This window comes from Bombina bombina, chromosome 1 (assembly GCF_027579735.1).
Source record: "Bombina bombina isolate aBomBom1 chromosome 1, aBomBom1.pri, whole genome shotgun sequence".
Classification (NCBI taxonomy): domain Eukaryota; kingdom Metazoa; phylum Chordata; class Amphibia; order Anura; family Bombinatoridae; genus Bombina; species Bombina bombina.
The window spans coordinates 994,760,728-994,788,514 of record NC_069499.1 but is presented as its reverse complement, the minus strand read 5'-3'; the positions used below and the strand labels follow the sequence as shown (position 1 = coordinate 994,788,514).

The 27,787-nt window shown below is 40.1% G+C and overlaps 1 protein-coding gene across 3 annotated transcripts in view; it reads left to right on the top strand.

The window, feature by feature from the left end:
* CHD6 (chromodomain helicase DNA binding protein 6) overlaps window positions 1-27,787 on the top strand; it is a 1,034,665-nt gene that overhangs the window by 358,361 nt on the left and 648,517 nt on the right. For all 3 annotated transcript variants that reach the window (XM_053712106.1, XM_053712055.1, XM_053712147.1), the window contains 3 exons: window positions 193-251; window positions 9,007-9,124; window positions 9,398-9,484. In XM_053712106.1, coding sequence (XP_053568081.1) covers window positions 193-251; window positions 9,007-9,124; window positions 9,398-9,484 — 264 coding nt within the window. The remainder of the gene's footprint in view (window positions 1-192; window positions 252-9,006; window positions 9,125-9,397; window positions 9,485-27,787) is intronic.

Here is a 27,787-nt window from a genome sequence, read left to right as displayed (position 1 = left end):
ACCACAGGTTGGGAACCGCTGCTTTAGAAAATTCAGTCCCTAATAAACTATAAATTAAAACTGGAATTGAAAAGTTTCTTCTCATTTGAGAATAAGCTTTCACTTTTGTGTTGTATATCTTAGATTAAAGCCTCTTGTTAAAGTATTTGTCTCTACATTAAATTAGCTAAATATGTTCTTTTTTCCCCCCAGTGTGGTCTAGGTGGAATACCAGTGGAAGTGGAAGAATTTTTTGTGAAGTATAGAAATTTGTACGTGTTTGTAAACTTTTATAAATTCTTTACATGCCACAAGCATGAAATTCATCTTTTAATGCTGTTAACCTTATAAAGATAACTATTTTTCAATTAATTATAATAATGAATTCAATTATATTACTAATTAACTTTAATATAACCGATTGTTATATTATTATGCCAATATTATATATATATATATATATATATATATATATATAACAAATATAATGTATTTGTTTTTGTGTGTGGGGAAAAAAGTAAGCCAATTAAATTGATATTGAAACATACAGAGAGTGCTTGCTTGTACACAACATTTTAGTATCGGTTTCTCACTGGCTGATAAGGGCAGCTTCTCTACAAGCATAGAAAAGAAAAAACATTTTTTCCCATTTGAGGAACATAGATTTCTTTCATGTAATTGGCAAGAGTCCATGAGCTAGTGACGTATGGGATATACAATCCTACCAGGAGGGGTAAAGTTTCCGAAACCTCAAAATGCCTATAAATACACCCCTCACCACACCCACAATTCAGTTTTACAAACTTTGCCTCCTATGGAGGTGGTAAAGTAAGTTTGTGCTAAGATTTCCACGTTGATATGCGCTTCTCAGCATTTTGAAGCCCGATTACTCTGAGTACAGTGAATGTCAGAGGGATGTGAAGGGAGTATCACCTATTGAATGCAATGGTTTTCCTCATGGGGATTTATTTCATAGGTTCTCTGTTATTGGTCGTAGAGATTCATCTCCTACCTCCCTTTTCAGATTGACAATATACTCTCATATTCCATTACCTCTACTGATAACCGTTTCAGTACTGGTTTGGCTCTCTGCTATATGTGGATGGGTGTCTTTTGGTAAGTATGTTTTCATTTACTTAAGACATTCTCAGCTATGGTTTGGCACTTTAGGTATTTATATAAAGTTCTAAATATATGTATTGTTCTTATATTTGCCATGATTCAGGTTTCAGTATATTATCTTTTGCAGACAGTTTCATATGTGAGAAATGCATTTTTTAGGAAAATGTATTTCTTACCTGGGGTATAGTCTTTTTTTCAATTGACACTCATTTTAAATTTGCGGGCAGAATTAGGCTCACAAGGGCGCAAAATGCCAAACTATATCGCGTCATTTTTGGAGCAAGATTTTCTTGGCGTGAAATTACGTTTGATGACGCAAATTTGTCATTTCCAGCGTGTTTGTCGACGCCGAGTCCTTTCATAAGGTTGCCTCTTCAATGACGCAAGTATGTCATTTCCGGATGTTGTTAGCGCCAAAAAAAATTCTCTGTTTGTTGGTGCGTCATTCTTGGCGCCAAATGTTTTCATAATTTAAACCCCGTTCCTATATGCCTCTTGCCTTTTTTTCTCTATCAGAGGGCTATGCTGTTGCATTTTTCCCCATTCCTGAAACTGCCAAATAAGGAAATTGATATTTTTGCTTTATATGTTGTTTTTTCTCTTACATTTGCAAGATGTCTCAATCTGATCCTGTCTCAGAAAACACTGTTGGAATCCAGTTGACTGATAACAGTTCTACCAAAGCTAAGTGCATTTGTTGTAATCTTATATCTCCAGCTGTGGTTTGTAATAAGTTGTCATGATAAACTTTTACATGCAGAGAATGTGTCCATCAGTAAAAGTACATTGCCTATTGCTGTTCTTTTAACATCTGATGTACAAGATATACCTGTGAATTTATAAGAATTTATTGCTGATTCTTTTTAGAAGGCTTTGTCTGCCATCCCGCCTTCTAATAAATGTAAAGGTCTTTTTAAACTTCTCATAAAGTTGATGAAATTTCAAATGACCGACAACATACTGAATTATCCTCCTCTTATGAGGATCTTTCTGGTTCAGAAGATCCTTCCTCAGATATTGACACTGACAAATCTACTTATTTATTTAATATGGAGTACATTCGTTCTTTGTTGAAGAAGTGTTGATTATATTGGATATTGAGGAGACTAGTCCTCTTGACATTTAAGCTAGTAAACATTTAAATTCTGTTTATAAACCTCCTGTGGTTATTTCAGAGGTTTTTTTTTAGTTCCTGATGCCATTTCTGATATGATTTCTAAGGAATGGAATAGGCCTGGTACTTCTTTTATTCCTTCTTTAAGGTTTAAAAAATTGTATCCTTTTCCAGTAGTTAGATTGGAATTTTGGGAAAAGATACCCAAAGTTGATTGGGCTATCTCTACTCTTGCTAAACGTACTACTATTCCTATGGAAGATAGTATTTCTTTTAAAGATCCTTTAGATAGGAAACTTGAATCTTATCTAAGGAAAGCTTATTTATTTTCAGGTCCTCTTAGGCCTGCAATTTCTTTGGCTGATGTTGCAGCTGCTTCAACTTTTTGGTTGGAAACTTTAGCGCAACAAGTATCGAATTATGATTTGTCTAGCATTGTTAACTTGATTCAACATGCTAATAATTTCATTTGTGATGCCATTTTTTTATATTCTCAAAATTGATGTTAAATCTGTCTCTAGCTATTTTAGCTAGAAGAGCTTTGTGGCTTAAATCTTGGAATGCTGATATGACTAAGTCCAGATTGCTATTTCTTTCCTTCCAAGGCAATAAATTATTTGGTTCACAGATGGATTCAATAATTTAAACTGTCACTGGGGGGAAGGGAGTTTTTTTGCCTCAAGATACGATCTAAGGGTAAATCTAAAGCTTCTAACCGTTTTCGTTCTTAATTAAGGAACAGAAACCTAATTCTTCCCCAAGGAATCTGTTTCCAATTGGAAGCCTTCTTCAAATTGGAATAAATCCAAACCGTTTAAGAGATCAAAGCCTGCCCCTAAGTCCGCATGAAGGTGCGGCTCTTATTCCAGCTCAGCGGGTAGGGGGCAGATTAAGAGTTTTCTAAGATGTTTGGATCAATTTGGTCCGAAATCATTGGATTCAGAATATTGTCTCTCAGGGGTACAGAATAGGATTCAGAGTAAGACCGCCTGTGAGAAGATTTTTTTTCTCTCACGCATTCCAGCAAACCCAGTAAAGGCTCAGACTTTCCTGAAGTGTGTTTCAGACCTGGAGTTATCTGGGGTAATCATGGCAGTTCCGTTTCAGGAACAGGGTCTGGGGTTTTATTCAAATTTATTCATTGTCCCAAAGAAAGTAATTTCATTCAGACCAGTTTTGGATCTAAAAATTTTGAATCGATATGTAAGAGTACCAACTTTCAAAATGGTGACTATAAGGTCTATTCTGCTTTTTTTTCAGCAAGGGCATTATATGCCCACAATAGACTTAAAGGATGCATATCTTCATATTCCGATTCATCCAGATTGCTTTCAATTTCTGAGATTCTCTTTTTTAGACAAGCATTACCAATTTGGCCTTTTTGGCCTAGCGACAGCTCTAGGAATCTTTTCAAAGGTTCTTGGCGGTCCTACTCTCTGTTATCAGAGAGCAGGGTGTTGTGGTGCTTCCTTATTTGGACGATATCTTGGTACTTGCTCAGTCTTTACCTTCTGCAGAATCTCACACAAATCAACTACTGTTGTTTCTTCAAAGACATGGTTGGAGGATCAATTTACCAAGAAGTTCCTTGGTTCCTCAGACAAGGGTTACCTTTTTAGGTTTCCAGATAGATTCAGTGTCCATGACTCTGTCTCTAACAGAAAAGAGACAATTTAAATTGATTTCAGCTTGTCGGAACCTTCAGTCTCTATTATTCACTTCAGTAGCTATGTGCATGGAAGTTTTAGGTCTCATGACTGCAGCATCAAACGTGATTCCCTTTGCTCGTTTTCATATGAGACCTCTCCAGCTTTGTATGCTGAATCAATGGTGCAGGGATTATACAAGGATATCACAATTAATATCCTTAAATCCCAATGTTCGACTATCTCTGACTTGGTGGTTAGATCACCATCGTATAGTTCTAGGGGTCTCTTTGGTTTGTCTAACCTGGATGCAAGTCTTTTCAGGTTGGGGAGCTGTTTGGGGATCTCTGACAGCACAAGGGGTTTGGAAATCTCAAGAGGCAAGATTACCAAACAATATTTTGGAACTCCGTGCAATTTTCAGGGCTCTTCAGGCTTGGCCTCTATTGAAGAGAGAACTGTTCATTTGTTTTCAGACAGACAATATCACATATCGCTGTGGCATATGCCAATTATCAGGGTGGGACTCACAGTCCCCTAGCTATGATAGAAGTATTTTGAATACTTTCTTGGGCGGAATCCAGCTCTTGTCTAATTTCTGTGGTACATATCCTAGGTGTAGACGATTGGGAAGCAGATTATCTCAGCCGTCAGACTTTACATCCGGGGGAGTGGTTTCTCCATCCAGATGTGTTTTCTCAGATTGTTCAGATGTTCGGTCTTCCAGAAATAGATCTGATGGCTTCTCATCTAAACAAGAAACTTCCCAGGTACCTGTCCAGGTCCAGGGATCTTCAGGCGTAAGCAGTGGATGCGTTGACACTTCCTTGGTGCTACCAACCTGCTTATATTTTCCCGCCTCTAGTTCTTCTTCCAAGAGTGATATCCAAAATCATCATGGAACAGTCATTTGTATTGCTAGTAGCTCCAGCATGGCCTCACAGGTTTTGGTATGCGGATCTTGTTCGGATGTCCAGATCTTCTATCTCAAGGTCCGTTTTTTCCATCAGGATTTCAAATCATTAATTTTGAAGGTATGGGAATTGAATGCCTAGTGCTTAGTCATAGAGGTTTCTCTGACTCGGTGATTAATACTATGTTACAGGCTTGTAAATCTGTTTCTAGAAAGATTTATTATCGAGTTTGGAAGACTTATTTTCATGGTGTTCTTCTCATAAATTCAATTGGCATTCTTTTAGAATTCCTAGAATTTTACAGTTTCTTCAGGATGGTTTGGATAAGGGTTTGTCTGCAAGTTCCTTGAAGGGACAAATCTTTGCTCTTTCTGTCTTATTTCACAGAAAGATTGCTAAGCTTCCTGATATTCACTGTTTTTAACAGGCTTTGATTTGTATCAAACCTGTCATTAAATCAATCTCTCCTCCTTGGAGTCTTAATTTGGTTTTGAAGGCTTTACAGTCTCCTCCATTTAACCTATGAATTCTTTGGATATTAAACTACTTTCTTGGATAGTGTTGTTTCTTTTGGCCATCCCTAATGCTAGAAGAGTTTCTGAATTATCTACTCTTTATTGTGAATCTCCTTTTCTGATTTTTCATCAGGATAAGGCGGTTTTGCGGACTTCATTTAAATTCTTTCCTAAGATTGTGATTTCTAACAACATTAATAGAGAAATTGTTGTCCCTTCCTTGTGTCCTAATCCTAAAAATTCTTTGGAGAAATCCTTCCATTCTTTGGATGTGGTAAGAGCTTTGAAATATTATGTTGAAGCTACTAAAGATTTCAGGAAGACTTCTAGTCTTTTTATCTTTTTTGGTTCCAGGAAATGTCAGAGGGCTTCTGCCATTTCCTTGGCTTTGTGGTTAAAGCTTTGGTTTCATTCAGCTTATTTGGGGTCGGGTCAAGCCCCGTCTCAGAGAATTACAGCTCATTCTACTAGATCAGTCTCCACTTTGTGGGCTTTTAAGAGTGAAGCTTCAGTTGATCAGATTTGCAAAGCAGCAACCTTGTCGTCTTTGCATACATTTACTAAATTCTACCGTTTTGTTGTATTCACTTTTTTGTATGCAGTTTTTGGTAGAAAAGTTCTTCAGGCAGCTGTTTCAGTTTGATTCTTCTGCTTATGTTTTAATTTTTTTTCATTTAATGAGAATATTTTGGGTTGTGGATTATTTTTTCAGCGAGAAATGTCTGTTTTTAATTTTTATTCCTCTCTCTAGTGACTCTTGCGTGGCGTTCCACATCTTGGGTATTGCTATCCCATACGTCACTAGCTCATGGACTCTTGCCAATTACATGAAAGAAAACATAATTTATGTAAGAACTTACCTGATAAATGTATTTCTTTCATGTTGGCAAGAGTCCATGAGGCCCACCCTTTTTGTGGTGGTTATGATTTTTTGTATAAAGCACAATTATTTCCAAATTCCTTTGATGCTTTTTACTCCTTTCTTTATCACCCCACTTCTTGGCTATTCGTTATACTGAATTGTGGGTGTGGTGAAGGGTGTATTTATAGGCATTTTGAGGTTTGGGAAACTTTGCCCCACCTGGTAGGATTGTATATCCCATACGTCACTAGCTCATGGACTCTTGCCAATATGAAAGAAATTAATTTATCAGGGAAGTTCTAACATAAATTATGTTTTTTCAAAAATCTGAAGATTGCAATATATTTAAAAAAATTATCTTTTAAAAGGAACAAATTAAATTCAGTTTAAAGTCCCTTCTACACTATAATATTTCTGCATATGCAGGGAAAAGACAGGTACAGGGAGTGCAGAATTATTAGGCAAGTTGTATTTTTGAGGATTAATTTTATTATTGAACAACAACCATGTTCTCAATGAACACAAAAAACTCATTAATATCAAAGCTGAATAGTTTTGGAAGTAGTTTTTAGTTTGTTTTTAGTTATAGCTATTTTAGGGGGATATCTGTGTGTGCAGGTGACTATTACTGTGCATAATTATTAGGCAACTTAACAAAAAACAAATATATACCCATTTCAATTATTTATTTTTACCAGTGAAACCAATATAACATCTCAACATTCACAAATATACATTTCTGACATTCAAAAACAAAACAAAAACAAATCAGTGACCAATATAGCCACCTTTCTTTGCAAGGACACTCAAAAGCCTGCCATCCATGGATTCTGTCAGTGTTTTGATCTGTTCACCATCAACATTGCGTGCAGCAGCAACCACAGCCTCCCAGACACTGTTCAGAGAGGTGTACTGTTTTCCCTCCTTGTAAATCTCACATTTGATGATGGACCACAGGTTCTTAATGGGGTTCAGATCAGGTGAACAAGGAGGCCATGTCATTAGATTTTCTTCTTTTATACCCTTTCTTGCCAGCCACGCTGTGGAGTACTTGGACGCGTGTGATGGAGCATTGTCCTGCATGAAAATCATGTTTTTCTTGAAGGATGCAGACTTCTTCCTGTACCACTGCTTGAAGAAGGTGTCTTCCAGAAACTGGCAGTAGGACTGGGAGTTGAGCTTGACTCCATCCTCAACCCGAAAAGGCCCCACAAGCTCATCTTTGATGATACCAGCCCAAACCAGTACTCCACCTCCACCTTGCTGGCGTCTGAGTCGGACTGGAGCTCTCTGCCCTTTACCAATCCAGCCACGGGCCCATCCATCTGGCCCATCAAGACTCACTCTCATTTCATCAGTCCATAAAACCTTAGAAAAATCAGTCTTGAGATATTTCTTGGCCCAGTCTTGACGTTTCAGCTTGTGTGTCTTGTTCAGTGGTGGTCGTCTTTCAGCCTTTCTTACCTTGGCCATGTCTCTGAGTATTGCACACCTTGTGCTTTTGGGCACTCCAGTGATGTTGCAGCTCTGAAATATGGCCAAACTGGTGGCAAGTGGCATCTTGGCAGCTGCACGCTTGACTTTTCTCAGTTCATGGGCAGTTATTTTGCACCTTGGTTTTTCCACACGCTTCTTGCGACCCTGTTGACTATTTTGAATGAAACGCTTGATTGTTCGATGATCACGCTTCAGAAGCTTTGCAATTTTAAGAGTGCTGCATCCCTCTGCAAGATATCTCACTATTTTTGACTTTTCTGAGCCTGTCAAGTCCTTCTTTTGACCCATTTTGCCAAAGGAAAGGAAGTTGCCTAATAATTATGCACACCTGATATAGGGTGTTGATGTCATTAGACCACACCCCTTCTCATTACAGAGATGCACATCACCTAATATGCTTAATTGGTAGTAGGCTTTCGAGCCTATACAGCTTGGAGTAAGACAACATGCATAAAGAGGATGATGTGGTCAAAATACTCATTTGCCTAATAATTCTGCACTCCCTGTATAACCTGTTTACTGGTTCCTATATCGCATTATTAAAAGGATAGTTATCAAATATGAAACCTCAAACATGAAAACAGACATTTATATCTTTCTTTTTCTAAAAGTGGTACATAATGTATTATTTATTAATATAACTGTTCTTTATGTAAATTTAAAGGTTATTGTTAACACAATTCACATCACCGCTTACTCTCTGAGCTGGCACAATATTCGAATCAGGTTTCAAGGGTTTTTACTGGGAGTTATGCTAATACAAATATATTGCAAAAATGCTTCTATTCAAAACTGAAATGTACTCATGCACATTTCCGTTTAACTAGTATGTTCCTTGAAACACATTTGTAAATTAGCGTTCATATTTGAACTAGATTATATGAGACGCCTACGTGTTTAAGGTTTCAGTTACTGCTAGGACAGGTGTTGACTTTTTTTTTTTTAAATCTTTCAGATACAGCATGCAATTTTAAACAACTTTCCAATTTGCTTAAATTATCTAATTCGCTTTATTCCCAAAGTATCCTTTGTTGAAAACCATACCTAGGCTCAAGAGCATCAGTGCACTACTGGGATCTAACTGCTGATTGGTGGCTGGCGATATATGCCTCCTTGTAATTGGCTCATGCAAAGTGGTTAGCTAGCTCCCAGTAGTGCATTGCTGCTCTTTCAAAAAAGAGAATTAAGCCAACTTGATAATGTTTGTTTAAAATTTTATGCGTTGTCTGTATCATAAAAGAAAAAAATTGGGTTTGTTGTCTATTTAAACAAATACGTTTGATATTTTCCACTTATCTGGTGCTTGGGTTTTGTGTGTATGGATCTGGCCATTTTAATAGATTGTGCCCACTTGCAGTTCATATCTCCACTGTAAATGGGCAACCTTGGAAGATCTTGAGAAGGATCCAAGAATCCAACAGAAAATTAAAAGGTTTCGGACCAAGCAAGCACAGATGAAACACATATTTACAGAGGTAAGTCTTCTGTCCTTAGCGTGAGCAGACACACCTACACACGCTACTTACATGTTAATATTGATTTTTATCATCTTTATAATTTCTGCGTCCCCTTCTTTGTCTTTGCTTTTCTCATGTTGCTAGTTTTCACTTACTGGATTGATTATTTTACTAATGCATCAAAATTAACCTTTCACTATAAAGATAGAACATAAAATTAAAGTTTAATCCTGTTTACTTCTTTTCAAATTTCATGCATATAGTTGTTGTTCTTTTTAATTTTTTTTATAGCCAGATGAAGATATGTTTAATCCAGACTATTTGGAAGTTGACAGAGTATTAGAAGTTGCCCATACAAAGGACACTGACACTGGAGAAGTGAGTAATATCCCTGGCAATTTACCGCACTTTATTCTTTTTACTTATTAAATTTATTTGCATTTGCAAATGTATTTATCTCAGGGTGAAGTAAACTTCACCCTGAGATAATGAACACAATACAGCTATCCATTCTTTTCCTCCTATTGTATGGTGAGAGGCTTTCCTTTTTCTTTCCAACAAGGCTAGGTATTAATTTCCTGTATTGTCCATGCATAGATTTTATTTTTGCTAAATCTTGTGGCTATTCTCCATTTCTTGTAGGATATTTCTAGATATGTACAAATAAAGCTTTCACTCATTACAGCCATCTAAGAAAGAAATATAAAACTATAGAGAAACCTGCAATATGGACCTTTGTCAGATGGTGTTAATGACTTATACATCATAAGTATGGTACTCTTTATCTGTATAGTAATACGGCTTAGGAAATAAGAAGATGGCTCCTCACTGTAATACTTAAAAATAGAAAATTCTAATATTTAATGTACAGTAAAGGTAATAGGACAGACCAGTTGATGTAATTCTTTATTGCTGTTTGACATTTTGACATCACTGGATACTAGTGTGAATTGCTGTTATATATTCAAGTAGAATATTTAATATATAACTTTCTTTTACAAGATATGACGAGTCCACGGATTTCATCCTTATGGGATATCTCCTCCTGGTCAGCAGGAGGAGGCAAAGAACTCCACAGCAGAGCTGCATAAATAGCTCCTCCCTTCCCCCCCAACCCAGTCATTCTCTTTGCCTGTGTTAGTGATAGGAAGAGGTAAAGTGAGGTGTTTAGTTTAGATTCTTCAATCAAGATTTTTTTTTTTTTTAAATGGTGCCAATGTGTACTATTTTACTGTAGAGCAGCCTCTGAAGTTATAGCCTCCTGGCTATGGGAACTGGTGGGGTTTTTAGCCTCGCTGCGCCTCCCATTATTGTGCTGCTCTGATGTGCTGGTCTTAGAGAAATTTAACTAAGACCCCTCTATCTTCACAGGACCTCAGAAAGGAAGGGTGGACCTCTTGACCCTGTGAGTTTTCATGCTGTTCCTCAGCATGGAGGTAGGTGCAGTTTTTTACTTCTGGGGCCCAGCAGCATATCCCAGATTTGAATGTACTTTATTTTTTCTCTCAGGGGCTATGTGTTAAGAGCTTCCCTGCTGAGATATGTTAATCCTCATCTGAATGCAATAATATGAGATCTGACATATGTTTATTACCCAACCGTTCTGTGACATGTAAGAAAGCATAGAAGTGTTGGGGTATTATGATAATAGACACTGTGTGTAATATGTTGGGCATTGCGGTGACAGTAGACTTTGCTAATAGGGCTGATGCTGGGGACATTACCGGAGGCTATGTTTAAACATATTAGTAATCAATAGGCTCCGGTAAATGGCGGCTCGCAGTTTATTTTTTGAGGTCAGGTTTATGCCCACGATGGGCGGGGCTTGATGCTTGCGCGCTTTCCGCGCAGTATCTTCTCCCTGAAGTTCCGGCTGGCAGCACTTCCTCACGGCCCCTAAGTTCGCTTGTTGTGAATATTTTACAAGTGAGCTTAGGTGCGCAGTACGAGGGGTGATAGTGTCGAGCACGTGGAGGCATGTAGGAGCCGCAGCAGAGCTGCGGCGGAGTGACTGTCAGTTTTTTTTCTGGACAATAATTCAAAACATGGTGTGGGGATAAGACAATTAAGAGAACTTCTCTCAGTTTCTTTGCATGAACCTGGCCACTGCTGCTGATTTATATAAAAGATAGCGCAGAGGGAGTTTGTTAAAGATACAGTACTATAGTTTTTTTATTACTGTTACTGCTTCTGTGACTCGACCAAGTTTGTTTGTTTTTCTGTTATCATGGATGACATTGAGAAAAGTACATGTCACGTGTTTAGATGCCATTGTGGAACCCCCTGTTACACTTTGTCCTTCACGTATTAAGAGAGCCTTACAATGTAAAGAAAAGATTTTTTTAGTAAAAATATGTCTAAAGAAGGTTCTCAGACTGATGAGATTCAGGGTATGCCGCAACTTTCTCCCCAAGCGTCACAGCCTTTAACGCCCGCACAAGTGACGCTGTGTTCCTCCACGGCGTCTACTTCATTTACTCTTCAAGATATGTCTGCAGTTATGTCATACACTCTTTCAGAGGTTTTATCTAAGTTACCAGCCCTACAAGGCAAACGCAGTAGGACTGAGACCCATGGGTTCCTGCGACTTCTGATGCTGTGATGACTATCTCTGATGTATCCTCCCAGGGCTCTGAATTGGGGGGTAGGGAGGCCCTGTCTGAGGAGGAACTATCTGACTCAGGGAGTGCTTTACCTCAGACAGATTCGGAAGTAATGTCTTTCAGATTTAAACTTGAACACCTCCGCCTGTTACTACGGGAGGTTTTGATGACTTTGAACAAGGGTAAGCAGCTCAATAAGCCAGCTGTTGCTACCAAGACAGCATGAAGGGACGGCCCCAGATCCGGGACCGGATCTAGTAGCGGGCAGACTTTCTCTCTTTGACCAGGCTTGGACAAGAGACGTTCAGGATCCCTGGAGTTCAAAAATTCGTCCCACAGAGGAAGGTTTCTTCTTTCACGATTGTCTGTAGACCAGATAAAAAGAGAGGCGTTCTTACGTTGTGTAAAAGACCTTTCCACTATGGGAGTAATTTGTCCCGTTCCAAAGCAGGGGCAGGGGTTTTACTCAAACCTTTTCGTGGTTCCCAAAAAAGAGGGAACGTTCCGACCTATTTTAGATCTCAAGAGTCTGAACAAGTTTCTCAGAGTTCCATCCTTCAAGATGGAGACTATTCGGACAATTCTTCCATTGATCAAGGAGGGTCAATATATGACTACTGTTGACTTAAAGGATGCATATCTTCATATTCCTATTAACAAAGATCATCAACCGTTCCTAAGGTTTGCCTTCCTGGACAAACATTTTCAGTTCGTGGCTCTTCCTTTCGGGCTGGCCACGGCACCCAGGATCTTCACGAAGGTTCTAGGGTCTCTGCTGGCGGTTCTCAGACCACGGGGCCTTTCAGTGGCGCCTTATCTGGACGATATTCTGATCCAGGCATCTTATCAACTGACAAAGTCTCATACCGACATAGTTCTGTCCTTTCTAAGAACTCACGGGTGGAAGGTGAATCTAGAAAAGATTTCACTAATTCCAAAGACAAGGGTTCCTTTCCTGGGAACTCTAATAGACTCTATATCCATGAAGATCTTCTTTACGGAAGTCAGAAAGTTAAAGATTCTGAATACATGCCGAGCCCTTCAGTCCAATCCTCGACCATCAGTGGCTCAGTGCATGGAGGTAATTGGATTGATGGTGGCGGCAATGGACATAATTCCGTTTGCTCTTCAGGAGACAAGAGACTCTCTTCTTTGGTGGTTGTTGCTGGATCATCTGTCCCAAGGGACGTGCTTCCACAGACCTTCATGGGTAATAGTAACAACGGACGCCAGTCTACTAGGATGGAGTGCAGTCTGGAATTCCCTGAAGGCTCAGGGTGTGTGGACTCGATCGGAGTCTCTACTTCCAATCAATATTCTGGAATTGACTTCGGCAAAATTCATCCGATTTCGGTCAGACATCACGACTGTGGCTTACATCAATCATCAGGGAGGAACAAGGAGTTCCTTAGCGATGACAGAAGTGTCTAAGATAATTCGGTGGGCGGAGGCTCACTCTTGTTATCCATCAGCAATCTATATCCCAGGAGTGGACAACTGGGAGGCGGATTTTTTGAGCAGACAGACATTTCATCCGGGGGAATGGGAACTCCATCCGGAGGTCTTTGCCATCCTGATTCTCAGGTGGGGCAAATCGGAATTGGATCTGATGGCGTCTTGTCAGAATTCCAAGACCCCAAGATACGGATCCAGGTCCAGGGATCCTCAGGCCGAACTGATAGATGCCTTGGCAGTGCCTTGATCGTTCAACCTAGCTTATGTGTTTCCACCGTTTGCTCTCCTTCCCCGGGTGATTGCATGGATCAAACAGGAAAGGGCTTTGGTGATTCTAATCGCTCCTGCGTGGCCTCGCAGTACTTGGTATGCCGATCTGGTGGACATGTCCTCTCTTCTGCCGTGGAAGCTTCCATTGAGGCAGGACCTTCTCATTCAGGAACCTTCCATCATCCGAATCTAATTTCTCTGCAGCTGACTGCTTGGAGATTGAACGCTTGATTTTATCTAAGCGGGGGTTCTCTGATGCGGTCATTGATACCTTGATTCAGGCACGCAAGCCTGTTACTAGAAAAATTTACCATAAGATATGGCGTAAATATTTTTATTGGTGCGAATCCAAGGGCTACTCATGGAGTAGGGTTAGAATTCCCAGGATTTTATCTTTTCTCCAAGAAGGATTGGAGAAAGGGTTGTCAGCGAGTTCCTTAAAAGGACAGATTTCTGCTTTGTCTATTTTGCTACACAAGCGTCTGGCAGATGTTCCAAATGTTCAATCTTTTTGCCAGGCCCTGACTAGAATCTGCCCTGTGTTTAGACCAATTGCTCCTCCTTGGAGTTTGAATTTAGTTCTTAATGTTCTTAAAGAGGTTCCGTTTGATCCTATGCATTCCATAGATATCAAGTTATTATCTTGGAAAGTTTTATTTTTGGTTGCTATTTCTTCTGCTCGCAGAGTTTCTGAGCTTTCGGCATTACAATGTGATTCTCCTTATCTTATTTCCCATTCTGATAAGGTGGTGTTACGTACCAAGCCTGGTTTTCTTCCTAAGGTTGTTTCTAACAAAAATATTAATCATGAAATTGTTGTTCCTTCTTTGTGTCTTAACCCTTCTTCTAAGAAGGAGCGTTTGTTACATAATTTGGATGTAGTCCGTGCCTTGAAGTTCTACTTGCAGGCGTCTAAGGATTTTCGTCAAACATCTTCATTATTTGTTGTTTTCTCCAACATAGGTGTGTCCGGTCCACGGCGTCATCCTTACTTGTGGGATATTCTCTTCCCCAACAGGAAATGGCAAAGAGCCCAGCAAAGCTGGTCACATGATCCCTCCTAGGCTCCGCCTACCCCAGTCATTCTCTTTGCCGTTGTAGGAGTGATTCATCCTGTTCCATTAGGAGAACAAGGGATGGGGTTCTACTCCAATCTGTTCATAGTTCCCAAAAAAGAGGGAACGTTCAGACCAATCTTAGATCTCAAGATCTTGAACAAGTTTCTCAAGGTTCCATCGTTCAAGATGGAAACCATTCGAACACTTCTTCCTTCCATCAGGAAGGTCAATTCATGACCAAGGTGGATTTCAAGGATGCGTATCTACATATTCCTATCCACAAGGAACATCATCGGTTCCTAAGGTTTGCATTCCTGGACAAGCATTTCCAGTTCGTGGCATTTTCTTTCGGATTAGCCACTGCTCCTAGGATTTTCTCATAGGTACTAGGGTCCCTTCTGGCGGTGCTAAGACCAAGGGGCATTGCTGTAGTACCTTACTTGGACGACATTCTGATTCGAGCGTCGTCCCTTCCTCAAGTAAAGGCTCACACGGACATTGTCCTGGCCTTTCTCAGATCTCACGGATGGAAAGTGAACGTGGAAAAGAGTTCTCTATCTCCGTCAACGAGGGTTCCCTTCTTGGGAACTATAATAGACTCCTTAGAAATGAGGATTTTTCTGACAGAAGCCAGAAAAACAAAACTTCTAGACTCTTGTCGGATACTTCATTCCGTTCCTCTTCCTTCCATAGCGCAGTGCATGGAAGTGATAGGTTTGATGGTAGCGGCAATGGACATAGTTCCTTTTGTGCGCATTCATCTAAGACCATTACAACTGTTCATGCTCAGTCAGTGGAATGGGGACTATTCAGACTTGTCTCCGAAGATACAAGTAAATCAGAGGACCAGAGACTCATTCCGTTGGTGGCTGTCCCTGGACAACCTGTCACAAGGGATGACCTTCCGCAGACCAGAGTGGGTCATTGTCACGACCGACGCCAGTCTGATGGGCTGGGGCGCGGTCTGGGGATCCCTGAAAGCTCAGGGTCTTTGGTCTCGGGTAGAATCTCTTCTACCGATAAATATTCTGGAACTGAGAGCGATATTCAATGCTCTCAAAGCTTGGCCTCAGCTAGCGAGGGCCAAGTTCATACATCAACCATCAGGGGGGAACAAGGAGTTCCCTAGCGATGGAAGAAGTGACCAAAATCATTCTATGGGCGGAGTCTCACTCCTGCCACCTGTCTGCTATCCACATCCCAGGAGTGGAAAATTGGGAAGCGGATTTTCTGAGTCGTCAGACTTTGCATCCGGGGGAGTGGGAACTCCATCCGGAAATCTTTGCCCAAGTCACTCAACCGTGGGGCATTCCAGACATGGATCTGATGGCCTCTCGTCAGAACTTCAGAGTTCCTTACTACGGGTACAGATCCAGGGATCCCAAGGCGGCTCTAGTGGATGCACTAGCAGCACCTTGGACCTTCAAACTAGCTTATGTGTTCCCGCCGTTTCCTCTCATCCCCAGGCTGGTAGCCAGGATCAATCAGGAGAGGGCGTCGGTGATTTTGATAGCTCCTGCGTGGCCACGCAGGACTTGGTATGCAGATCTGGTGAATATGTCATCGGCTCCACCATGGAAGCTACCTTTGAGAGACCTTCTTGTTCTAGGTCCGTTCGACCCACTCCAGCTGACTGCTTGGAGATTGAACGCTTGATCTTATCAAAGCGAGGGTTCTCAGATTCTGTTATTAATACTCTTGTTCAGGCCTGAAAGCCTGTAACCAGAAAAATTACCACATAATTTGATATATCTGTTGGTGTGAATCTGCAGGATTCCCTTGGGACAAGGTTAAGATTCCTAAGAGTCTATCCTTCCTTCGAGAAGGATTGGAAAAAGGATTATCTGCAAGTTCCTTGATGGGACAGATTTCTGCCTTGTCTGTGTTACTTCACAAAAAGCTGGCAGCTGTGCCAGATGTTCTAGCCTTTGTTCAGGCTCTGGTTAGAATCAAGCCTGTTTACAAAATTTTGACTCCTCCTTGGAGTCTCAACCTAGTTCTTTCAGTTCTTCAGGGGGTTCCGTTTGAACCCTTACATTCCGTTGATATTAAGTTACTATCTTGGAAAGTTTTGTTTTTGGTTGCAATTTCTTCTGCTAGAAGAGTTTCAGAATTATCTGCTCTGCAGTGTTCTTCTCCTTATCTGGTGTTCCATGCAGATAAGGTGGTTTTGCGTACTAAACCTGGTTTTCTTCCAAAAGTTGTTTCTAACAAAAACATTAACCAGGAGATAGTTGTGCCTTCTTTGTGTCCTAATCCAGTTTCAAAGAAGGAACGTTTGTTGCACAACTTGGATGTAGTTCGTGCTCTCAAATTTTACTTAGCAGCTACTAAGGATTTCAGACAAACTTTGTCTTTGTTTGTTGTTTATTCTGGTAAACGGAGAGGTCAAAAAGCAACTTCTACCTCTCTCTCCTTCTGGATTAAAAGCATTATCCGATTGGCTTATGAGACTGCCGGACGGCAGCCTCCTGAAAGAATCACAGCTCACTCCACTAGGGCTGTGGCTTCCACATGGGCCTTCAAGAACGAGGCTTCTGTTGATCAGATATGTAAGGCAGCGACTTGGTCTTCACTGCACACTTTTTCTAAATTTTACAAATTTGATACTTTTGCTTCTTCTGAGGCTATTTTTGGGAGAAAGGTTTTGCAAGCCGTGGTGCCTTCCATTTAGGTGACCTGATTTGCTCCCTCCCTTCATCCGTGTCCTAAAGCTTTGGTATTGGTTCCCACAAGTAAGGATGACGCCGTGGACCGGACACACCTATGTTGGAGAAAACAGAATTTATGTTTACCTGATAAATTACTTTCTCCAACGGTGTGTCCGGTCCACGGCCCGCCCTGGTTTTTTTAATCAGGTCTGATAATTTATTTTCTTTAACTACAGTCACCACGGTAACATATGGTTTCTCCTATGCAAATATTCCTCCTTAACGTCGGTCGAATGACTGGGGTAGGCGGAGCCTAGGAGGGATCATGTGACCAGCTTTGCTGGGCTCTTTGCCATTTCCTGTTGGGGAAGAGAATATCCCACAAGTAAGGATGACGCCGTGGACCGGACACACCGTTGGAGAAAGTAATTTATCAGGTAAACATAAATTCTGTTTTTGCTGGGAAACGTAGGGGTTAGAAAGCTACGACTACCTCTCTTTCTTTTTGGCTGAAGAGTATCATCCGTGTTGCATACGAGACTGCTGGATAGCAGCCTCCAGAATGAATTACGGCTCATTCTACTAGGGTTGTGGCTTCCTCATCGGCATTTAAAAATGATGCTTCTCTTGAACAGATTTGCAAGACTGCAACTTGCTCGTCTCTTCACACTTTTTCCAAATTTTACAACTTTGATACTTTTGCCTCGTCTGAGGCTGTTTTTGGGACAAAGGTTCTTCAAGCATTGGTGCCTTCCGTTTAGGTTCCTGTCTTGTCCCTCCCTTTCATCCGTGTCCTATAGCTTTGGTATTGTATCCCATTATTATTATTATCGGTTATTTGTAGAGCGCCAACAGATTCCGCAGGGCTAATCCCATAAGTAAGGACTCGTCATATCTTGTAAAAGAAAAGGAAATTTCTTTCATGTAATTAGCAAGAGTCCATGAGCTAGTGACGTATGGGATATACATTCCTACCAGGAGGGGCAAAGTTTCCCAAACCTTAAAATGCCTATAAATACACCCCTCACCACACCCACAATTCAGTTTTACAAACTTTGCCTCCTATGGAGGTGGTGAAGTAAGTTTGTGCTAGATTCTACGTTGATATGCGCTCCGCAGCTGGTTGGAGCCCGGTTTTCCTCTCAGCGTGCAGTGAATGTCAGAGGGATGTGAGGAGAGTATTGCCTATTTGAATGCAATGATCTCCTTCTACGGGGTCTATTTCATAGGTTCTCTGTTATCGGTCGTAGAGATTCATCTCTTACCTCCCTTTTCAGATCGACGATATACTCTTATATATATATATACCATTACCTCTGCTGATTTTTGTTTCAGTACTGGTTTGGCTTTCTACAACATGTAGATGAGTGTCCTGGGGTAAGTAAGTAAGCTTATTTTCTGTGACACTCTAAGCTATGGTTAGGCACTTTTATATAAAGTTCTAAATATATGTATTCAAACATTTATTTGCCTTGACTCAGGATGTTCAACATTCCTTATTTTCAGACAGTCAGTTTCATACTTGGGATAAATGCATTTGTTTCAATCATTTTTTCTTACCTTAAAAAAATTTGACTTTTTCCCTGTGGGCTGTTAGGCTCGCGGGGGCAGAAAATGCTTCATTTTATTGCGTCATTCTTGGCGCAAAATTTTTTTTCTGTTTCCGGCGTCATACGTGTCGCCGGAAGTTGCGTAATTTTTTGACGGTTTTTTGCGTCAAAGGTGTCGGCGTTCCGGATGTGGCGTCATTTTTGGCGCCAAAAGCATTTAGGCGCCAAATAATGTGGGCGTCTTTTTTGGCGCTAAAAAATATGGGCGTCATTTTTATCTCCATTATTTAAGTCTCATTATTTATTGCTTCTGGTTGCTAGAAGCTTGTTCACTGGCATTTTTTTCCCATTCCTGAAACTGTCATTTAAGGAATTTGATCAATTTTGCTTTATATGTTGTTTTTTCTTTTACATATTGCAAGATGTTCCACGTTGCAACTGAGTCAGAAGATACTTCAGGAAAATCGCTGCCCAGTGCTGGAGCTACCAAGCTAAGTGTATCTGCTATAAACTTTTGGTATCTGTTTCTCCAGCTGTTGTTTGTATTGCATGTCATGACAAACTTATTAATGCAGATAAAATTTCCTTTAGTACTGTTACATTACCTGTTGCTGTTCCGTCAACATCTAATTTTCAGAGTGTTCCTGATAACATAAGAGATTTTATTTTTTAAATCCATTAAGAAGGCTATGTCTGTTATTTCTCCTTCTAGTATACATAAAAGTCTTTTAAAACTTCTCTTTTTTCAGATGAATTTTTAAATGAACATCATCATTCTGATACTAATAATGGTTCTTCTGGTTCAGAGGTTTCTGTCTCAGAGGTTGATGCTGATAAATCTTTGTATTTGTTCAAGATGGAATTTATTCGTTCTTTACTTAAAGAAGTATTAATTGCATTAGAAATAGAGGATTCTGGTCCTCTTGATACTAAATCTAAACGTTTAAATAAGGTTTTTAAATCTCCTGTAGTTATTCCAGAAGTGTTTTCTCTCCCTGATGCTATTTCTGAAGTAATTTCCAGGGAATGGAATAATTTTGGTAATTCATTTACTCCTTCTAAACGTTTAAGCAATTATATCCTGTGCCATCTGACAGATTAGAGTTTTGGGACAAAATCCCTAAGGTTGATGGGGCTATCTCTACTCCTGCTAAACGTACTACTATTCCTATGGCAGATAGTACTTCATTTAAGGATCCTTTAGATAGGAAGATTGAATCCTTTCTAAGAAAAGCTTACTTATGTTCAGGTAATCTTCTTAGACCTGCTATATTTTTAGCGGATGTTGCTGCAGCTTCAACTTTTTGGTTAGAAGCTTTAGCGCAACAAGTAACAGATCATAATTTTATAGCATTATTATTATTCTATAACATGCTAATAATTTTATTTGTGATACCATCTTTTGATATCATTAGAGTTGATGTCAGGTATATGTCTCTAGCTATTTTAGCTAGAAAAGCTTTATGGCTTAAAACTTGGAATGCTGATATGTCTTCTAAGTCAACTTTGCTTTCCCTTTCTTTCCAGGGTAATAAATTATTCGATTTTCAGTTGGATTCTATTATCTCAACTGTTACTGGAGGGAAGGGAACTTTTTTACCAAAGGATAAAAAAATCTAAGGTAAATTTAGGTCTAATAATCATTTTCGTTCCTTTCCTCACAACAAGGAACAAAAGCCTTATCCTTCATCCTCAGGAGCGGTATCAGTTTGGAAACCATTTCCAGTTTGGAATATATCCAAGCCTTATAGAAACCTATAGCCAGCTTCTAAATACCCATGAAGGTGCGGCCCTCATTCCAGCTCAGCTGGTATGGGGCAGTTTACGTTTTCTTTAAAGGTACAGAATTGGCTTCAAGTTAAGGCCTCCTGCAAAGAGATTTTTTTCTTTCCCGTGTCCCAGTAAACACAGCAAAGGCTCAGCATTTCTGAAATGGGTTTCAGATCTAGAGTTGGCTGGAGTAATTATGCCAGTTCCAGTTCTGGAACAGGGGCTGGGGTTTTATTCTATCTCTTCATTGTACCAAAGAAGGTCAATTCCTTCAGACCAGTTTCGGATCTATCTATATTGAATCGTTATGTAAGGATACCAACATTCAAGATGGTAACTGTAGGACTATCCTGCCTTTTGTTTAGCAAGGGCATTATATGTCTACAATAGATTTACAGGATGCATATCTGCATATTCCGATTCATCCAGATCACTTTTAGTTTCTGAGATTCTCTTTTTAGACAAGCATTACCAGTTTTGTGGCTCTACCGTTTGGCCTAGCGTCAGCTCCAAGAATTTTTTTCAAAGGTTCTCGGTGCCCTTCTGTCTGTAATCAGAGAACAGGGTTTTGGTATTTCCTTTTTTGGACGATATCTTGGTACTTGCTCAGTCTTCACATTTTCGCAGAATCTCATACGAATCGACTTGTGTTGTTTCTTCAAGATCATGGTTGGAGGATCAATTTACCAATCAGTTCATTGTTTCCTCAGACAAGGGTAACCTTTTTAGGTTTCCAGATAGATTCAGTGTCTATGACTCTGTCCTTGTCAGATAAGAGAAGTTTAACATTGATATCAGCTTGTCAAAACCTTCAGTCACAATCATTCCCTTTGGTAGCCTTATGCATGGAAATTTTAGGTCTTAGGACTGCCGCATCGGATGCGATCTCCTTTGCTCGTTTTCACATGCGACCTCTTCAGCTCTGTATGCTGAACCAGTGGTGCAGGGATTACACAAAGATATCTCAATTAATATCTTTAAACCGATTATACGACACTCTCTGACATGGTGGACAGTTCACCATCGTTTAGTTCAGGGGGCTTCTTTGTTCTTCCGACCTGGACTATAATCTCAACAGATGCAAGTCTTACAGGTTGGGGAGCTGTGTGGGGGTCTCTGACGGCACAAGGGGTTTGGGAATCTCAGGAGGTGAGATTACCGATCAATATTTTTGAACTCCGTGCAATTTTCAGAGCTCTTCAGTCTTGGCCTCTTCTGAAGAGAGAGTTGTTCATTTGTTTTCAGATAGACAATGTCACAGCTGTGGCATACATCAATCATCAAGGAGGGACTCACAGTCCTCTGGCTATGAAAGAAGTATCTCGAATTTTGGTTTGGGCGGAATCCAGCTCCTGTCTAATCCCTGCAATTCATATCCCAGGTATAGACAATTGGGAAGCGGATTATCTCAGTCGCCAAGCGTTGCATCCGGGCGAATGGTCTCTTCACCCAGAGGTATTTCTTCAGATTGTTCAAATGTGGGAACTCCCAGAAATAGATCTGATGGCTTCTCATCTAAACAAGAAACTTCCCTGGTATCTGTCCAGATCCCGGGATCCTCGGGCGGAAGCAGTGGATACATTATCACTTCCTTGGAAGTATCATCCTGCCTATATCTTTCCGCCTCTAGTTCTTCTTCCAAGAGTATTCTCCAAGATTCTAAAGGAATGCTTGTTTGTCCTGCTGGTAGCTCCAGCATGGCCTCACAGGTTTTGGTATGCGGATCTTGTCCGGATGGCCTCTTGCCAGCTGTGGACTCTTCCGTTAAGACCAGACTTTCTGTCGCAAGGTCCTTTTTTCCATCAGGATCTCAAATCCTTAAATTTTAAGGTATGGAGTTTGAACGCTTGATTCTTGGTCAAAGAAGGTTTCTCTGACTCTGTGATTAATACTATGTGACAGGCTCGTAAATCTGTATCTAGTGAGATATATTATAGAGTCTGGAAGACTTATATTTCTTAGTGTCTTTCTCATCATTTTTTCTTGGCATTCTTTTTGAATACCGAGAATTTTTCAGTTTCTTCAGGATGGTTTAGATAAAGGTTTGTCCGCAAGTTCCTTGAAAGGACAAATCTCTGCTCTTTCTGTTTTTTTTTTTTTTCACAGAAGGATTGCTAATCTTCCTGATATTTCATTGTTTTGTACAAGCTTTGGTTCGTATAAAACCTGTCATTAAGTCAATTTCTCCTCCTTGGAGTTTGAATTTGGTTCTGGGGGCTTTTCAAGCTCCTCCTTTTGAACCCATGCATTCTTTGGTCGTTATATTACTTTCTTGGAAAGTTTTGTTTCTTTTGGCCATCTCTTCTGCCAGAAGAGTCTCTGAATTATCTGCTCTTTCTTGTGAGTCTCCTTTTCTGATTTTTCATCAGGATGAGGCGGTGCTGCGAACTTCTTTTGAATTTTTTACCTAAGGTTGTGAATTCTAACAGCCTTAGTGGAGAAATTGTGGTTCCTTCATTATGTCCTAATCCTATGAATTCTAAGGAGAAATCATTGCATTCTTTGGATGCTGTTAGAGCTTTGTATTATTTGTCATCTTTTCCGGTTCTAGAAAAGGCCAGAAAGCTTCTGCCATTTCTTTGGCATCTTGGTTGAAATCTTTATTTCATCATGCTTATGTCGAGTCGGGTAAAACTCCGCCTCTAAGGATTACAGTTCATTCTACTAGGTCAGTTTCTACTTCCTGGGCGTTTAGGAATGAAGCTTCGATTGATCAGATTTGCAAAGCAGCAACTTGGTCCTCTTTGCATACTTTTTCTAAATTCTACCATTTTGATGTGTTTTCTTCTTCTGAAGCAGTTTTTGGTAGAAAAGTACTTCAGGCAGTGGTTTCAGTTTGAATCTTCTGCTTATGTTTTTCATTAAACTTTATTTTGGGTGTGGATTATTTTCAGCAGGAATTGGCTGTCTTTATTTTATCCCTCCCTCTCTAGTGACTCTTGTGTGGAAAGATCCACATCTTGGGTAGTCATTATCCCATACGTCACTAGCTCATGGACTCTTGCTAATTACATGAAAGAAAACATAATTTATGTAAGAACTTACCTGATAAATTCATTTCTTTCATATTAGCAAGAGTCCATGAGGCCCGCCCTTTTTTGTGGTGGTTATGATTTTTTTGTATAAAGCACAATTATTCCAATTCCTTATTTTATATGCTTTCGCACTTTTTTTCTTATCACCCCACTTCTTGGCTATTCGTTAAACTGAATTGTGGGTGTGGTGAGGGGTGTATTTATAGGCATTTTAAGGTTTGGGAAACTTTGCCCCTCCTGGTAGGAATGTATATCCCATACGTCACTAGCTCATGGACTCTTGCTAATATGAAAGAAATGAATTTATCAGGTAAGTTCTTACATAAATTATGTTTTATGCTTACCTGATAAATTTATTTCTTTTACGATATGACGAGTCCACGGCCCGCCCTGTCATTTTTTCTAAGACAGGTTTTTATTTTTGTTAAACTTCAGTCACCTCTGCTCCTTGGCTTTTCCTCTCTCTTCCTAACTTCGGTCGAATGACTGGGTTGGGGGGGAAGGGAGGAGCTATTTATGCAGCTCTGCTGTGGAGCTCTTTGCCTCCTCCTGCTGACCAGGAGGTGATATCCCATAAGTAAGGATGAAATCCGTGGACTTGTCATATCGTAAAAGAAATAAATTTATCAGGTAAGCATAAATTTACTTTTTTATCTAGAAGCTTCACATCAATTTCAAAACATACTGCAAGTATGCCTTCACCCCTTAAGAAATATCCATAACATTGTAACTCTTAACTAAGCACAGTCTGTAAATTGTGCATAAACCTGAGTGATCCATCCATATAAATATTTTGATGTACAATTCTTTTTTTTTTTTAAATTCCTCATCAAACCTATGTGGAAAACTTCTACTACTCAATTGTGATATTTCCAGAATTGTATTGGGTTTAGTAACAGGAGCTTTTATATTATTTCCCTTTTCACACTTTTGTAGAACCATTTTCAGAACTGTTGAATATAGTCTGGCAACAACTGAAAGGAGGTAGAAACCTCTTAGAAGCCCCTTCATGTGTATGCCCCTTCGGTTTCTGCTACCAACAGTTAATTAAAAGGGATATACAAGTAATAAAATAATCTACCCTGAATCTAGAAACTTGAGTGTCTTTCAATGTAGAATATTATATTTAAAGGAGACCTGCTAATTGGTTGATTCTCATCTACACTATATGGCCAAAATTATGTGGACATTCCTCCTAATTATTGAGGTCAGGTATTTCAGTCACATCCACAGGTGGCACTGTTATTAGATACTGCCTTTGCCTGTCAGTTTGTGAAATTTCTGTCCTACTAGATCTGTCCTGATCAACTGTAAGAGTTATTATTGTGAAGTTGAAGCATCTTGGAGCAACAGCAGCTCAGCCACAAAGTAGTCGACAACGTAAAGTCAGATTGGGGTGGTGAAGTGAGTAGTGTAATAATTGCCTATCATCTATTGCATCACTCATTTTAAAGATCTAAACTGTCTCTAGAAGCAACATCAGCACAAGAACTGTGCATTGTGAGCTTCATGAAATGGGGTTTATAGGGCTGTGCAGCTCTGTATACGAGCCTCATCACGTGCAATGCAAAGCATGGGCTGGAGTGGTGTAAAGTACGCTGCCACTGGAACCTGCAGCAGTGGGAACATGTTCTCTGGAGTGAAGAATCGCTCTTCATTATCTGGCAGTCTGATGGAAGTATCTGGGCAGGGCAGATGCCAGGAAAATGCTACCTCCCCGAATGCAAAGTGCCTACTGTAAAGTTTGGTGGAGAAGGGATTTATGTTCTTGGCTGGTTTTTTTAGGTTTTGAGCTAGGCCTCTTAGTTCCAGTTTAGGGTAATCTTAAAGGGAAATTGTACACTAGATTTCTCTTGTAAGGTGTATCCAGTCCACGGATCATCCATTACTTGTGGGATATTCTCATTCCCAACAGGAAGTTGCAAGAGGACACCCATAGCAGAGCTGTCTATATAGCTCCTCCCCTAACTGCCATATCCAGTCATTCTCTTGCAACTCTCAACAAACATGGAGGTAGTAAGAGAGAAGTGGTGAAATGTAGCTGTTATCTTGCTTCAATCAAAAGTTTATTATTTTTAAATGGTACCGGAGTTGTACTATTTTGTTCCAGGCAGAAAAATAGAAGAATCTGCCTGTGATTTCTATGATCTTAGCAGGTTGTAACTAAGATCCATTGCTGTTCTCACACATGACTGAAGAGAGAGATAACTTCAGCGGGGGAATGGCGTGCAGGTTATCCTGCTATGAGGTATGTGCAGTTAAGATTTTTCTAGAAGATGTGAATGCTAGAAAATGCTTCTGATGCCAAATTTATGTAAGGTAAGCCTGAATACAGTGATTTAATAGCGACTGGTATCATGCTTACTTTCTGAGCTAATACTCTTTTATATTTACAATATAAAACGTTTCCTGGCATGTTTTAACGTTTTTATATATACTTTGGTGATAAAACTTTATTGGGGCCTAGTTTTTTCCACATGGCTGGCTTAAATTTGCCTAGAAACAGTTTCCTGAGGCTTTCCACTGTGTTACTATGAGTGGGAGGGGCCTAATTTAGCGCTTTTTTGCGCAGTAACTTTTACAGACTGAGACATCCAGCTTCCTCCAGGAGTCCCCTGAATGCTATAGGACATCTCTAAAGGGCTCTTAGGCTTTCCAAAATTGTGTGTTGGGGAAGGTAGGCCCACAGCAAGGCTGTGGCAGTTTGGTGTGACTGTTAAAAAACGTCTATATTAAGGGGTTAATCATCCATTTGCAAGTGGGTGCAATGCTCTGTTAGCTTATTATACACACTGTAAAAATTTTGTTTGATTTACTGCCTTTTTTCAGTTTTTCAAATTCTGACAAAATTTGTTTCTCTTAAAGGCACAGTACCGTTTCTTATATTTGCTTGTTAACTTAATTTAAAGTGTTTTCCAAGCTTGCTAGTCTCATTGCTAGTCTGTACAAACATGTCTGACATAGAGGAAACTCCTTGTTCATTATGTTTAAAAGCCATTGTGGAACCCTCTCTTAGAATGTGTACCAAATGTACTGATTTCACTTTAAGCAATAAAGATCGTATTCTGTCTTTAAAAAATTTATCACCAGAGGAATCTGACGAGGGGGAAGTTATGCCGACTAACTCTCCCCACGTGTCAGATCCTTTGACCCCCGCTCAAGGGACTCACGCTCAAATGGCGCCAAGTACATCTAGGGCACCCATAGCGTTTACTTTACAAGACATGGCGGCAGTCGTGGATAATACACTGTCAGCGGTATTAGCCAGACTACCTGAATTTAGAGGAAAGCGAGATAGCTCTGGAGTTAGACGAAATACAGAGCATACTGACGCTTTAAGAGCTATGTCTGATACTGCCTCACAATATGCAGAAGCTGAAGAAGGAGAGCTTCTTTCTGTGGGTGATGTTTCTGACTCAGGGAAGATGATGCAACCTGATTCTGATATATCTACATTTAAATTTAAGTTTGAACGCCTCCGCGTGTTACTCAGGGAGGTTTTAGCTGCTCTGAATGACTGTGATACAATTGCAGTGCCAGAGAAATTGTGTAGACTGGATAAATACTATGCAGTGCCGGTGTGCACTGATGTTTTTCCAATACCTAAAAGGTTTACAGAAATTATTACTAAGGAATGGGATAGACCAGGAGTGCCGTTCTCTCCACCTCCTATTTTTAGAAAAATGTTTCCAATAGACGCCACCACATGGGACTTATGGCAGACAGTTCCTAAGGTGGAGGGAGCAGTTTCCACTCTAGCAAAGCGTACTACTATCCCTGTCGAGGACAGTTGTGCTTTCTTAGATCCAATGGATAAAAAGTTAGAGGGTTACCTTAAGAAAATGTTTATTCAACAAGGTTTTTTCCTACAGCCCCTTGCATGCATTGCTCCTGTCACTGCTGCTGCGGCGTTCTGGTTTGAGTCTCTGGAAGAGGCTTTACAGGTAGCGACTCCATTGGATGACATACTTGACAAGCTTAGAGCACTTAAGCTAGCCAATTCTTTTGTTTCTGATGCCATTGTTCATTTGACTAAACTAACGGCTAAGAATTCTGGTTTTGCTATCCAGGCGCGCAGAGCGCTATGGCTTAAATCATGGTCAGCTGACGTTACTTCAAAGTCTAAGCTGCTTAACATTCCCTTCAAGGGGCAGACCCTATTCGGGCCTGGTTTGAAGGAGATTATTGCCGATATCACTGGAGGAAAAGGTCATAGCCTTCCTCAGGATAGGTACAAGTCAAGGGCCAAACAGTCTAATTTTCGTGCCTTTCGAAACTTCAAGGCAAGT